Genomic DNA, 14,134 nt, shown 5'->3' with positions numbered 1-14,134 from the left:
CAGCATACCATCGTGGTTGACATCCAACCCAAAACCAGCCAACCCAAACTTCCTCAAATTCAACTCGTCGCACGCAGTTCATGTGCTTCAGATTCAAGACTGTCCCCAATCCGAGAGACTCAGATCAGCATTTCTGCGAAAGCAGAAATGCAGAGACAAAGCAGCGGTACTTCTGTCATTCGACATACCAACTCTCTTAGCAGGCCAAGTTCATTTGAGACTGAATCGACAGATAGGGCTTCACCCCTGGACAGTCGAGAAAAAGACCCCCTGAACGCCAAAGCAGATGTAACATCAGCTGACACATCCCATCAAAAGTTATCGGACAAAACTATCGAAGCTGATTCCAGTCATCAAAAAATGGATGAATGCTCTGATCGTACATTGGCAGTCGCAGGAGAAACCTCTGCTCCGGCCCAGCAGTGTCGTCTAGTTCGTCAAAACAACATCCAGGTCCCTGAAATATTGGTCACCGAAGAGCCTGATAGAGAACACGAAACGCAGCCCTCCGAGCAGGCGGAAAAGCCCGTAGATCAATTTAGCTGGCCACAAAGAAGTGAGAGTTTGTCAAAACTGCCAGCAGAGAAACTCCCACCCAAAAAGAAACGCATTCGTCTTGCTCAAATGGACCACACGTCAGGTGACTCCAGCTTGGAGTCGAGCCTCTCGCGAAGCCTGAGCAGAGACAGCACTCTCTCGCACTGTTCCAGCATTTCAACATCTTTTGACAGAGAAGAACCGTCAAGGTCAGAAAGTCCTTCAAGAGCCGACTGCATCAGCAGAATTTCTGAGCCACAAGGTCAGTCAAAAGTCTTCAGCACGCTCAGTGTACCGGCAGCGATGAGGCGTGCAGCATCTGAACAGATCACTTGTACCCAACCCTCGGTAGAAATTTCATCTGACTACCGCAGCAAGTCTTTTGACTGTGGCAATGTCTCTCCCAGAAGAGGTCAATCACCCATCTGTCATTCTAAAAGTGGACCAATCACCAAGGGTGTTCAGGTCCCACTTATTGAAAGGAGGAGGGGGCCGTTAGTTCGCCAAATGTCTCTAAAGATATGCCCAGATAATCAGCAGTCTGTTCGGAAAGCTGTCATAAATCTTGACAAAGCTCCAACAACAAATGTAAACTGTGTAAACCCAAATACAGCCCAAATTCAAATTGCCAACAGATTGAATGTGGCCCACCCTTTCAGAGAACCACCCCTGCAAAGGAACGAACAAATGGTCCAAAGTATACATCTGGGGAGCACCATACAACAGCCTGTGCATGGCCTTCCACACCCTTGGCATCAAACATCCCGAGTTCAAGTTTGCCAAAAGGCACACAAACCCGTGACCCAGATTTTAGTCGGAAGTGAGAACACCCTCAACAAACCAGCTGATTTGGAAGACAATAAATGCCTTGTGCCCAAATACCAGCTGCAATGTCCCACACAAAGGCCATGTCAAACATTTTCATTTACTGGCACGCAGGAACCACAGCTAAATTTACCAGTTTTAAAAATGCCTGCTGCCCATTCCATTTTGAGTGTTTCCCAATCATCAGACTTACTCCAGAACATCTGTACGAACCACCCATGTCCTTATTCAGGCGCTGAGACAAAGACTGATGTTTTGACTGTTGAACAGCAAAGAGACTCAAGCCCTCAGATGCAGTCGGGCGGTGTCCCATTGCCACAGATCCTCATAACCCACGAGCAGATGCACACCGCTCCAACGGTCTCAAACAAAAGTACCCTTCCGCCCGCTCATGTCACAGATCCTGAAACTCATGCTTCACCAAAGGATTGGACTAAAATTGTTAGCCTTCCCAATAAAACAGCCGAAAGGCCGTCATCTCTGGGTTCTTTGCACTGCACTCAGAAACTTGGGTCAGTAACTCTTTGCCCACAACAAGAGCCCATTGCGTCAAGTAAAAGAATGCTGTCACCAGCCAACAGTCTGGATATCTACATGGAAAAGCATCAGAAACGTGCCAAGGATGAAAACGGCGTGGCCTGCCTGACCGACGGCAGGTCGGTCAATTATTTGAATTCCACTTTGTCGGAAGTGACCAGACAGCGGAAAGTAATGCTGGTTAGGCAGGTGTGCACAACAGAACCTGCCGACAGTCCGATTGAGACAGAGGCCCCTCCTTTGCCTCATGTTAAAACAGATTCAGAGAAGGATCTTGATGATGTGAAGCCAATGTCACCTGACAGTACCGGCTTTGACAAAGCAGCAAGCACGCTTATTGCTGAAGATCCTCGCCCTGTCCTAAACACTACTGTACCTGATCACACCCTCAAGACGCAAGAGAAAATGGAAGAACTTCGGTGGAATCCCATAAAATCCCCCATTAGACCATCAAGTTTCCATGGCGGTCAAGTGAAACTGACCACATCTGTTTCCGTGGTTAACACAAAGGACAGTCATCGCCTGTCATTCCCTAGCCTGAAGACGACCACCACCTTCACCTGGTGCTTCCTAATGAGAAGAAAACAACTTCACACTCTCCAAACTGACCTGAAAACGTCGGCATATGCTGCTTGGACCGTCAACCCAAACAATCCCAACGCACTGAGCTTGCCCACCAAGGTGGTCATGTCTCTCCTCGATTCCAAACAGAGTGAGAAGAAAATCCACTACACCTCTGCGATAAAAACATCTGGAAAATCGGATATCTTGTCTTACTCTGGCAAGCTCAAAGATGTCATGCCACTGGTAAGAACACAATTTAAATCAAACCTCTTTTTGTTGGATGGTTTCCGAATTCATTGTCTTATTGGAACACGTGAATATATAAAACGCATAAAACAAAGACATGATGTTATAGGTGCCGGTTACTCAGAAGACCAGATCCGTGGAAGCCAGAACGAAAGCGCAAACAGAAAGTCATTCCAGCAATGAGTCAGACAAGGAGACGGCATCAAAAACAGAACCAAGACGGATCAAAATCTTTGACGGCGGGTATGGTTTCCAAGTGTTATTTAAGTCCGGCATGGTTCTTTGTCTCTTATCTCAGGTTCCCTCATGTGTTGCAACCCCACAGATACAAATCTAATGAAGACTATGTTTACGTACGTGGGCGAGGGCGCGGTAAATACATCTGTGAGGAGTGCGGGATCCGCTGTAAGAAGCCCAGCATGTTACGCAAACATATTCGCACCCACTCTGACGTTCGGCCGTACCACTGCACCCACTGCAACTTCTCCTTCAAGACCAAAGGTGAGACCTATCGGTGTTGTGCGGTAATGTATTTTAAGGCACAGAAGTTTTACATTGAAACGACTTATACAAATATACAATGTACATATATACAAAAATAAAATGACTCCACATTAGCATAAATACAATTGAAAGTTGACTTTGCTGTTGTTCTAGTCCTCTAATTGGTATTAAAAAACAAAATTCCAGCATTGCTTGAATGAATCAAGCGTGATTCTCTTTCGTTATCAAACCGCCGACATCCCACGCAACGCTGCGGAATAGGAATTTGTCAGAACAGCCCACGTCCATTTAAAAATGTCTTTATCGGTTACTCATCCTTAAGTGCGGCTCGCCCGGGGACTGTTGCCTTACGTAAGTGTATCTTGCGATACTGTTCGAACGCTACCCACCCAAAACACCTTTTCTGCTCCCTGTAGGAAATCTTACTAAGCATATGAAGTCCAAGGCACACAGTAAGAAATGCATGGAGATGGGTGTGTCCAATGGACTCCTCGACGATCAAGATGCAGAGGATTCAGGTACGATTCTGAACTTCAAATGTGCATTTCAAATTTCAATGTTGTGCATATTTCACTGGTTTAATTATTTCACGTGATAAAGATGTAAAAAAAAAACTCGGAACTGGACGTCTGTTGCTATGTCATGGGCTTTGCTGTGGTCTAATTAGACATTCGAAATGCAGCTTCATCCTCTCTTAACTCCAAGTGCGTGTGGGCGGCTAGCACAACATTTACAAAGAGGAAATTGCTGCATCTAATTTTAGAAAAGAAAAAAAGGGAGACAAGCTGCCTGAAAGCATTTGATGGTCCCAGTCTCTAAGAGCATATTTGTTTTTCCACCTCTGCAAGTGCTGGAGCTGAGAAGTGCACGTCAGTCTGAAGGGAAAACTCCCCTACATCTGCAGGCACAAGAGATCACTGACTTATTCTCTGACGAGCGCATTTCACTATCACAAAACCATTCTCGTCCCCGATTCAATACAAGAAACGTATGTTTGTATCTTCAGGAGACCGCAGTCAAGTGAGCAGCGCTGACCGCCCAGACTCAGATGGCGATGACTCCGACGGCCCTGACGAGGAAGACAACGAGGACAACGATGAGGAAGAGGAGGACAGCCAAGTGGAGTCTGGCCTGTCCACAAACCCTTCCGTGTCCGCTAGTCCGCAGCATAATCCGTCGAAGGACAACGAGGTCCCTCCGAGTGCCCTCCTGGCCCAGATGTCGATCAGCTCCCTGGCCCAGCCGCAAGCTCCCGAACCCCACGTATCAGACTCTGTCCTCATCATGAATCCTTTGTCGCTGAGTAAGCAGTACGCAATCTCTAGCTACTGCCCGAGCTTCGCGCCATTTTGTAGCTCTCTGCCTCCCATCGCCACCACCACAGAGTCGAATTTCTCAGATACGGAGTCGGTGCACATGATGAGCCCCGTATCGCCATGCAGGCAAATGTCCATCGACTACCCTGACTGTGAGGTTCCCCCGAGTCCACCGCTTACAGGGATAGGCTTTCAACAATGCAAGGTGAGGTCCACTATGATTATCCTTCTGGGTGATGTCTGGGTGACACTACTTTCTACCACAAGGTGTGTTGGCGTGATGCCAATAGATATCTCAGCCACGTCACCACACACAAACCCAAACAGCCTTGAGTCATTTCTTTCCATCATAATCCCATTTTCCACAGTTTATCCCCGCAAGGGAACTACAGTGGCCTTAAATTATGCTGCGGTGGTCCATTCCAGACCCTCCTACGATTGGACAAAACTCGGAATGGAGACGATAGGCATTTCAACAGCTGCCAGTTTTAAACACACAGACACATTCAAGCAGCAAATAGCAATGCTTATAGGCATCTTTGTAGGAACCAAGTCTATAAAATGTGTTTTAATAAATGAAAAATTGCAATTATAGCAAGGGCGATAATGTAGCAGGTATTCATTGGCATGGACTTATATTCTCTTTTTGGTTTTACAATAGGAACCGTCATCTGCCACTCATCCTTTGGAAAAAAACGAGTCTGGCATACCAGTTGATCGAAGCACACAGACGTCGTCACAAAGTCCGACGCGGGCTCCCCTGCAAGTTCTCTCTCAAGCCCCAATACTGGAGACACAGACCCACTTGTTCAGTCATCTGCCTCTGCACTCCCAGCAACCTTTTCGTTCGCCTTATAGTATGGTTCCTGTTGGCGGCATCCAACTGGTGCCGGCCGGACTTGCTGCTTATTCCACCTTTGTGCCAATTCAGGCTGGCCCCGTTCAGCTCACCATCCCGGCTGTGAGTGTTATCCACAGAAACACCAGCCCGTCGACGGCGCCCAACTCTTCGCCCAACCCGGACAGCGTTCAGACCCAGCCGCTTGTGATCCAAGAACCAATCAGCAATGTGGTGCCCTGCTTCCCGATACGTCAAGTGACCGACTTGCCGGGTCAGACTTTGCAGCCGACACTCAGCCTAATGGGCCTGGCCAACACGGGGATAGCGTCCAGCCAAATGCTTCCCCAGCAAAGTGTCGCCCTGCAGGTTCTGGCTGCGAGCCCCACCTCCCAAAGCAGCACCACCACCCCGGCACACGTGCCCGGCCTCCAGATAGTGAACATTGCCCTGCCTGCCATCATTCCGGCTGTCAGCCCACTACCATGCCGTAGTCCCCTACCGTGGTCGTCCGACAGGCAAGGGAGCTCAGACGCGATGGGGGCACAGTCATTGCAAACACAAAGTCCCTCAGCTTGCACGGTCACTCCCCGGCCAGTCGGACCTTCGCCAGAACTGAATTCAGGCAGCAAGCCGCCCATCGTTGCAGAGCTAATGCAGACTTTGGACAAGGTGCGAAGTGAGAAATACTCACAGCAGCATGCAGCCCCACAAAGTCCGGCACATAGTGTGGCATCCACGAAAAAAGGTAGTGACGATGCATCGAAGAAAGCGGCAGCCAGCTGGAAGACGGTCATTGATGACTTCAATGAGGTCTCCAGTGATGATGAAGACAGATTGGTCATTGCCACCTGAAAGGCTCTCCCGTTGTTGATTTTGTATGTCATTGTAGTCACTTTAAAACTGAGAACACTTCTTCGGGGGTTTGTTTCTGTACAAATCGCCTTTCAAAGCACAGATGCTGACACTCACATTGTACGTGCAATCATATGGCAATTGTAATGACGACCAATCATGTTATTTTCTATTTTGGTCAGCTCCAGACAATGTTTTTGTACATGCTGTATAGATAATTGTGCCTTTATCGAGTTTCTTGTTTTGGAACCTGTACATAATTTAAAGTCAATTAAGTAGTTGCTTGTGTTAATGAACGCACACATGCACACGCATGCATATTAAGTTCGAGACGGCATCTCAAATGGAGGATATCAGCTTTTTTTAACCATCTTTCATTTGTAAATTTATTGAATTATAATTGTCCTATCGGTATATGTACATTTCTATGAATTATGGGCAATGCTTATCTGTACAAATGTTGTGTTCAACTATTTATTATAATCCATTTAGTGCCCATTCTGACGTTTTGTCCATTGGTTATGTGCATTACGGTAGCTTTACTTTGATGTATCAATATTCTGAACTGTATGAGTAAAAAAATGTTTCTGAACGGTCAAGTGGAATCCTGTTGGTTAAATTGAAAAGTCTTATTGTGGTAGAATCTTTTCTTGGTTCACGATTCGCTCTTGCCCAAAGTCTAGCGAGGATAGGCGGCGATTCACCTGTGCTGCTAATCGTTGTAATTTGAATCCAAAATTAAGAAATAAACCTCCTAACTATACATGGGCATTAAAAATAACACCTGACTATTTATGGTCACTGAATGCATTTCTCATACTGACCGGGAGATGGAGACAAAATGGTATCTAAAGACAATGTGTTGTATAACGATAGTCGGGCAGCATATATAACTGCATGTGATTTACTTTCATTTTTTCTGAAATGAAATTAAAGGGGCAATTTCAGTTGTAAACTAAAGCAGTCACCACGACAGGTGACCGTGTGCCACGACGACGTAAAGCGTCGTCGTGAACAAGAAAATTGCCTTGAATTGGCGGACAGACCCGCATTTCAATTGGAGACTGGTGTGCGCGAGAAAATAATAGTTATTAGTTATTCAGAGAAAAAAAAAAAACATTGTTTCATCTTCATCTTGGCCCTCAATTAAAGTTAAAGCAATTATGACAAGCAGCAAAATTAGCCCAGGAAAACAGTGACTACCTAATGGTATTTCCCTGATTTACCACTCCTGTAATATTCATTGCAATTTATACAATACTGTACAACCTCCAGGTCCTCTCAGCCTCCCATTAAAATGCACTTAATTTAGACTGTCCATTTGTTAATCCTGTGAATGGCACTCGGCGGAATATTAAATTGGTTTGATTTGACTACCGGGGCTGTAGTCGTCGTGGAGGACTCTCAGAGGACCAGGAGCAGACGTGGCAAACGGGATTGAATGAGGGAAAAAACATCCTTGTGTCAAGCATCTTTGCAGTGGCAAGCGCATGTTGCAGCCCATTCACGAAGTGACTCATCCATCTATTCGAGCAAAGCCTCTCTTCACACCACCACCACCTCCGATTGTTTTCAGCGCAGCAAAAGTGAACAGAGACATCTAGAGGTCAATACGTGGTTGTGCTCAAGCCTCAAGTTGTACTGTATTTTGAGAGGCTGATGTCCAACTACACATCAACTGCCGACAGTAACGCTCACATCCATTGACAACCCAAAGTCTCTGATTTATTTCATAAAATACTCTCAATTTATTACAAACAGTCTTAGCATGCCTCTTGGCTGAACTGGTTCCAGTACATTTCAGCAACTACAGTAAAGTCTCGTTATATCGATATCGGATATATCGATATTCCCGGTTATATCGATACTATTTCTATGCACGCACGGAGAAAATTACATGCAAACAGGGTTGGATATATCGATAGTCCCGGTTATATCGATATTTTTTCGGACTCCCATGAATATCGATATAACGAGACTTTACTGTATCTGCGACTGTCAGTTTCATCGAACAAAAATAGAATAGGCCTCATTGTTCCAATACTTTTGTATGACAGAGCAGCTCCACCTGCCATGTGCCATAAATTGTTCCACCACCCAATGGAAAGTGAGTGGCGACTTCTGATTAGGGGGTCCCAAATCTTCACCCTGTCAAGATACTTAACACAGAGCTCTCCCACTTTGAGAGTATGCAGATGAATAGCACACAGCGAGGTCAATTTTCCACCCGAACCACCTACGCTTAAGTATTTTTTTCCACGTAAAGGTCATTACCCATCCCTTCTATTTCTGCTTTCTCCACAATTGCCGGTGATGTCATTCGTTTGATTTGCAGCGACTCTGATGAGTCAACAGCCCGTCACAGAAGTGGTTACCATAACTATATTTGTATGCAAGACACTCACGTAACATTCTCATTTAGGGGCGGGGTAGGGGATACACTGGAGGAAAAAAAAATATTTACAGTAAAGTCTCGTTATATCGATATCGGATATACCGGTCATATCGATACTATTTCTATGCACGCACGGAGAAAATTACATGCAAACAGGGTCGGATATATCGATAGTCCCGGTTATATCGATATTTTTCAGACTCCCTTGAATATCGATATAACGAGACTTTACTGTATTTGGTTTAATTGACTCAATTTGAATGCGTCAAGGGATCCAGTTACTGGAGGCGTTTTACTGCCACCTTGTGGCAATTGAATGCAAGTGGCGTATGGAGGTGTAACGCAGGAATGTCAAGTCGCAGTCATCCCCCCCCCCCCCCACCCTCCCACCCTCACCTTCTTTATCAGCTCACAGACAACATTTGTCTGGGTTGAAGCCAGAGGACACAACTGTACGGAGGAAGGAGGAGGGGGAAGAAGAGGAGGGAGGCATAAAGACGAGGTACATATAAAGCCGAGAGTGAACATGTGTGGCCACATTCAGGCGCAACAACACAAACTGTTGTGCTCACCTCTCAGGGGGAGGCTCACTGACACTTTGATGCAAAGGACGGGCACTTGTTAATATTTGTTTCAAAACTTTTCAGACTCTTGGATTATTCCTCAATTTTTAACGTATTTCAACTATAGGAATGGATATTTACATTTTACTTTCCGTGTTATCTGTTATGCACTCCTGGATTTTAAACACAGGTAAGGAAAACACCCTGACGTCACATTTTATTTGAAATTCCAGCTAGATTGCGATATGGTTGTGTTGAAATGTTTTTTTTGTCATTTCAGCATTCTCTGCGCCCGCTGAAGCGTTACCCACCGTCACCCAAACGCGCCATGTGCGCAAGAAGCGCTGCTCGTGCGCTACTTTCTTGGATAAGGAATGCGTTTATTTCTGCCATTTGGACATCATATGGGTCAACACTCCTGAGTAAGTGTTGAAGTGTTGAGTATCTGAAGCAAAAAGAGACAATTGAAATGTTTAGGATTGACTATAATCATAATAAGAGGAGATTTGTGGGGGAAAATATTCTGAATTTAGTTTCTATGATTTTGCTATTGGAATATAAACTAGTTCAGTAAAAATGAACATTTTAGTTTTATTTCGAAATTCCAACTTGTACAAGTCTTGCCACTTTGAGCGTTTGATTTCAAAATGTCAAGAATAGTAATATATGTCAATGCTGATTCTCAGTCATCCAAGTCATGGTTATCCAATCGTTTAATTGAGGCAACCAGAATTTTGCCTGTTGAATATGATTCACCTTTTAATCCTGATGACTTCTTTGGTTCTAAATCTGAAAACATATTTTGGGATCTAAGGTGAAATTTCTTCCACAAAACTCAATTTTAATATTCCCATACAAGAAGCTGTTGACAACACGATCCAAATTTCGATACAATAAGAACACAGTGAGTGAGGACAATGACTGCTCTGTGTCTTATCGCTTGATCAACACTTTCTGTTCTCCTTCTAGGCGCGTAGTCTCTTACGGTTTGGGCAATGCCCCCAGGAAGAGACGTTCGGTCCAGGTCCCCCCGGCGAGCGAGAGCATTCGCCCCAGGTGCCAGTGCCTTGATCAGAGAGACCTCACCTGCGGTCACTTTTGCCAGAGGCCGGACAACACCAACCTCAGGTGGGTCACATGGGTTTGATATCACACAGATCCAGTATCTTCAATGTGTATTTACAACCCTGTCGAGAATGGCTTATTTACGCTAAGTATGTGTGAAATTCGTGGTGGGAAAAAAATGCATGTCGTGGCGTGTTTGAGCGCATGGTTGCTCAAATGCACTTAAATAGGGGATCTTATTTTAAGTCATTATGTCTTCCAGGGATGAGACATCAGCAAAGAAAGAGATCCGCGCTGCTGAGAGCGCTGAGCTGGCGATTAACAGCAGCATGAGAAGGTGAGCACGAGGGAGGAAAAATAAAAGCCCGTTACATAATGTACTGATGTAAACAACTCTATGGCCAATCGCATATATCATAAGTTGTATCATTATCCACGGAGGTTGAAAAAAGACAAATATGTAATATAAAGTACGTACTGCTGAAAAATTGACTTCAGTTAGTAAATTCATCCCTTATTACAACCCCAACATTATTCATAAGAGAGATTAACTTTAGGAAATAGCCTATAAGCATAATTTCATAAAAACAAAATTGCATCTGACTCAGTTGGTGCCAGCCATTGGCAAGCTTTGATGAGCGAGCCAAATGCAACTTGATTCAAGTTTGGAAAATCTCAGGGTCGATGTCAGGTACAAACAATCCGCCATTAAACAGAAGATGGTTATATATATATATATATATATATATATATATATTTTTTTTTGGGGGGGGCAGTTAAAGTAGCTGAAGAAACAAATATATTGACATTTTCAATTTTCAGTGAGCAGATTGTTCCTCATTTTGTGACAGATCATTGAAAACTACTGCGGCAATTATGCTTTGAGGTTTAATAAACACAATGACTGTTTCGTGTCTGATTTGCCACTTCTTGCTTTCAAACGTCCGCTTACGATGAGGTAATGATTCCTCCATTTACCCGTTGTATTTTTTTGATATTTGGTACTTTAGGAAGTGCGTGACTAACAGCTCAGATATCCCCCCCCTCCGTCGAAATAACAATTCCCAGAACTTGAAAGAAGACTACATGTCTCAAAAGCCTAATTGCCTGTCTCTGTCTTTGTTTGCAGGATGAACATTCAAAGAAGGGCGACGCCTCTTTGGCTCAGAGCCGCGGTGAAAACGCAGTTGCTTCTGAAGAAGTGGACGCGGAACCACTGGGCGAGAACGAGGGAGGCTGAGCGGACAACCGTCTAAAGATGACCTGTTCTACTTTCAAGCCAAAAGAGGAAGCCGAAAAGCTGTCATGACTTTTAGAGCAGCTCGGAGTACCTCAGGGATGGGACGTGGAGCCCCTTTCCAAGGCCAACGACCACCTTAATGTTGGCGATGTGAGCGCCTGCACATCTTGATTGCATTCCAAGCATAACAGGGAACAAGAGACAAGGAGCTGAGATTGCAAAAGATAAGCTGAAGACAACTTTTTTTTTAAGTCAAACTACATCATCACCTGTATGCACTCCATAAAGAACTAGAACATTTCAATATTTTTTTCTCAACATCAGACACCCATTGCCATCTAAAGTATGGATTATTATTGGACGCCATTTTGGCTGAACCACTTACTGTCTATATCAAGACCCAACAGTGAAAAAAAAAGTTTTTGTTGAATTTACTGAATTGTATTATGTGGTTGCACGAAAAATCCGGATCCAAATATGTTTTTTTTAAGTAGACTATACATCTACTGAAAAAAAGCATCCACATCCAGATGAATTCATTTTGTGTATCCACTTGACAAAATAAAAGTAAATAAATTCAACAAAAACATTTTTTGCCACTGTATCCAGTTATGCAGTTCTCCAGCTCATGGGAATTATCATATAATGGTTCTCCCTGAAAAAGAAAAGTATTTTGTTCCTCAATGTGTTAAGTCTTATATGTTGTCATATTTATTAGCATTATTTTTACTTTACTCGATAACCAAATTGGTGATACGACAGGTGTGTCATTTCTATGAAATGTTTTAACGTCAGCACGCCAATTTTATGGCAAAATATTTGAATAAATTTGAACGTGTTTATTTAAATGCCTCCGGATAAATTGTGTCCATAATTTGTAAAATCACTTCAAATGACTTCAAATGAGCGTTTTTTACAAAGATTCCACCACGTATAGCTATATTTTATGTTTTAAGACTCGCACAGAATATTTAGGAAGTCTTGTTTTTGAGTTGGTGACAATGCTTGACGTGACGTCACGGAGGGAACGCCCCTGACCGAGAAAGCGACACACAATGCATTTTGGGTACCTTATTTGGTCTGAAAACTTTGTGTTGATCCGTGTTGATGGCGAAATTAAAAGGAAAACACATAAATAATGCGATGGTGAATTGTTGTGTGTTGAACCAAGACTACTATTTGATACTAGTTGACACAAATTCCCAGAAGACAAATCAGCCCATTTCCAACGGAGCTTGGGCGCCATATTGTGCATTTTCTGGGACGCTACATTGGAGTCCTGACGGCTCAAATTGATACGGAAGGACTTCTTTAATCGATTGCAAACATTTATTTATGCTTTCCTCCTATTTCAGACCTATTTGAATGATATTCATAACTGGAAGAGTAACAAGAAATCATCTTCTCCGAATCTGAAGCCATTGTTTTGATTCTAGAGCAAGGCAAGACGTCCTGGCGTGACTGCCCACTTCCGGGTTCAATTTGAAGTAGTTTTTGGACACTTTAACTCATTTTATTGGTGTTTTGCACTTGACTAAAAATATCAGCCTGCGTGTTTTGGGTATTTTAGATGCTATACAACGTTTTTCTGATGTCAGTTACGAAACAAAAAAATTGTGTCGGTTGTCCTTCAAGATGTATATATATATATATATATATATATATATATATATATATATATATATATATATATATATATATATATATATATATATATATATATATATATATATGAATCACGAAAATTTACAACCATTTACATTGTCATTTTCTGCTAGCACCGATAAAATATTGTTAAAAAAATGGACTTCCATTATTTTCTCTCACTACAAATACTTTGCCTGCCGTGACTACGCTTGACTACGTTAAAGGATGGCAGCTGTTGTTGCATCCGTCCTCCAGATTCGCTCGTTTTTACGTGCAGCGCGTTGAATGTCAGACAAGTTGTTGTTGGGTTCACTTCAAAGGGCGGCGCGACTCAATTCGGTCCCATCACTCATTGCGAAATTGTTGGAATTGGCAGCAGACATCAACCCTGGTGCGAATTGATGGAAAACTTTTTCAACTCTTCAGGCCCTCGTGGCAGATGTATTCTCATTAGACTGAGTGCGCCTGGGGCTACTAGCGATAAATACGGTAAATGCTCCCACGTGTGGAGAGGCCAATAACATTTACAGCGCAAATGCCAACGTATCCAGATCAACCCGCTTCTTGTTTGCAAAACAGTCGTCGACATGTCTGACAGCGAAGCAGTCCGGACAAGAAGTTATACAAGAAAAAAATATGTATAAATAAATATTCACTTGATGGGTTGTTGAACCGTGAAACTGCAACACAGTCAATACACGTACTGTAATTAATCATGTTTCTTTTGGATATTTTGCGGCAATCAAATAAACAGGGATGCATCTGGGGAATTAAAAAAGGGTGACAGATGGCCCCTTTATGTCTGAAAAGGGGGGCAAATTTTAAAATGGATGGGGCCCGATTTAACTAGACTGAAGTATACAAAACTGTTTGAAATAAACCAAAATATATTCATTGGAGCATGATATTTCTAAATTGGAAATAAAAGATATTATTTTACTAAAATCAATTTTTCTAATTCATAAACAACTTCAATTCAAGTCATCATTTATTTAGAGATTA

The 14,134-nt window shown here is 43.3% G+C and overlaps 3 protein-coding genes across 3 annotated transcripts in view; 2 read left to right on the top strand and 1 right to left on the bottom strand.

Annotated features, from left to right (window-relative positions):
• LOC148882988 (zinc finger protein 40-like) overlaps nt 1-6,821 on the top strand; it is a 38,937-nt gene extending 32,116 nt beyond the window's left edge. The window contains 6 exon segments of the mRNA XM_089023725.1: nt 2-2,706; nt 2,819-2,952; nt 3,035-3,210; nt 3,630-3,731; nt 4,220-4,734; nt 5,191-6,821. Of these exon segments, the coding sequence (XP_088879851.1) occupies nt 2-2,706; nt 2,819-2,952; nt 3,035-3,210; nt 3,630-3,731; nt 4,220-4,734; nt 5,191-6,222 (4,664 nt within the window). The 3' untranslated portion in view covers nt 6,223-6,821.
• LOC148882986 (uncharacterized) overlaps nt 1-14,134 on the bottom strand; it is a 90,812-nt gene that overhangs the window by 51,363 nt on the left and 25,315 nt on the right. The window lies entirely within an intron of this gene.
• edn1 (endothelin 1) lies at nt 9,145-13,097 on the top strand. The gene is made up of 5 exons (XM_089023338.1): nt 9,145-9,370; nt 9,461-9,602; nt 10,150-10,308; nt 10,508-10,582; nt 11,375-13,097. The coding sequence occupies exons 1-5, from the start codon at nt 9,310-9,312 to the stop codon at nt 11,499-11,501; spliced, it is 564 nt and encodes a 187-aa protein (XP_088879464.1). The 5' UTR covers nt 9,145-9,309; the 3' UTR covers nt 11,502-13,097.

Source organism: Hippocampus bargibanti, linkage group LG20 (genome assembly GCF_051943395.1).
Source record: "Hippocampus bargibanti isolate YZ-2025 linkage group LG20, ASM5194339v1, whole genome shotgun sequence".
Taxonomy (NCBI): Eukaryota; Metazoa; Chordata; class Actinopteri; order Syngnathiformes; family Syngnathidae; genus Hippocampus; species Hippocampus bargibanti.
The sequence above is the reverse complement of the archived record's forward strand: the minus strand, read 5'-3'. Positions and strand labels throughout refer to the sequence as shown.

Coding starts and splice junctions, on each gene's coding strand:
- edn1 (XM_089023338.1), top strand. CDS start 9,310: ATGGATATTTACATTTTACTTTCCGTGTTATCTGTTATGCACTCCTGG. Junction 9,603..10,149: donor ATATGGGTCAACACTCCTGA/GTAAGTGTTGAA, acceptor TTCTCCTTCTAG/GCGCGTAGTCTCTTACGGTT. Junction 10,309..10,507: donor CCGGACAACACCAACCTCAG/GTGGGTCACATG, acceptor TATGTCTTCCAG/GGATGAGACATCAGCAAAGA.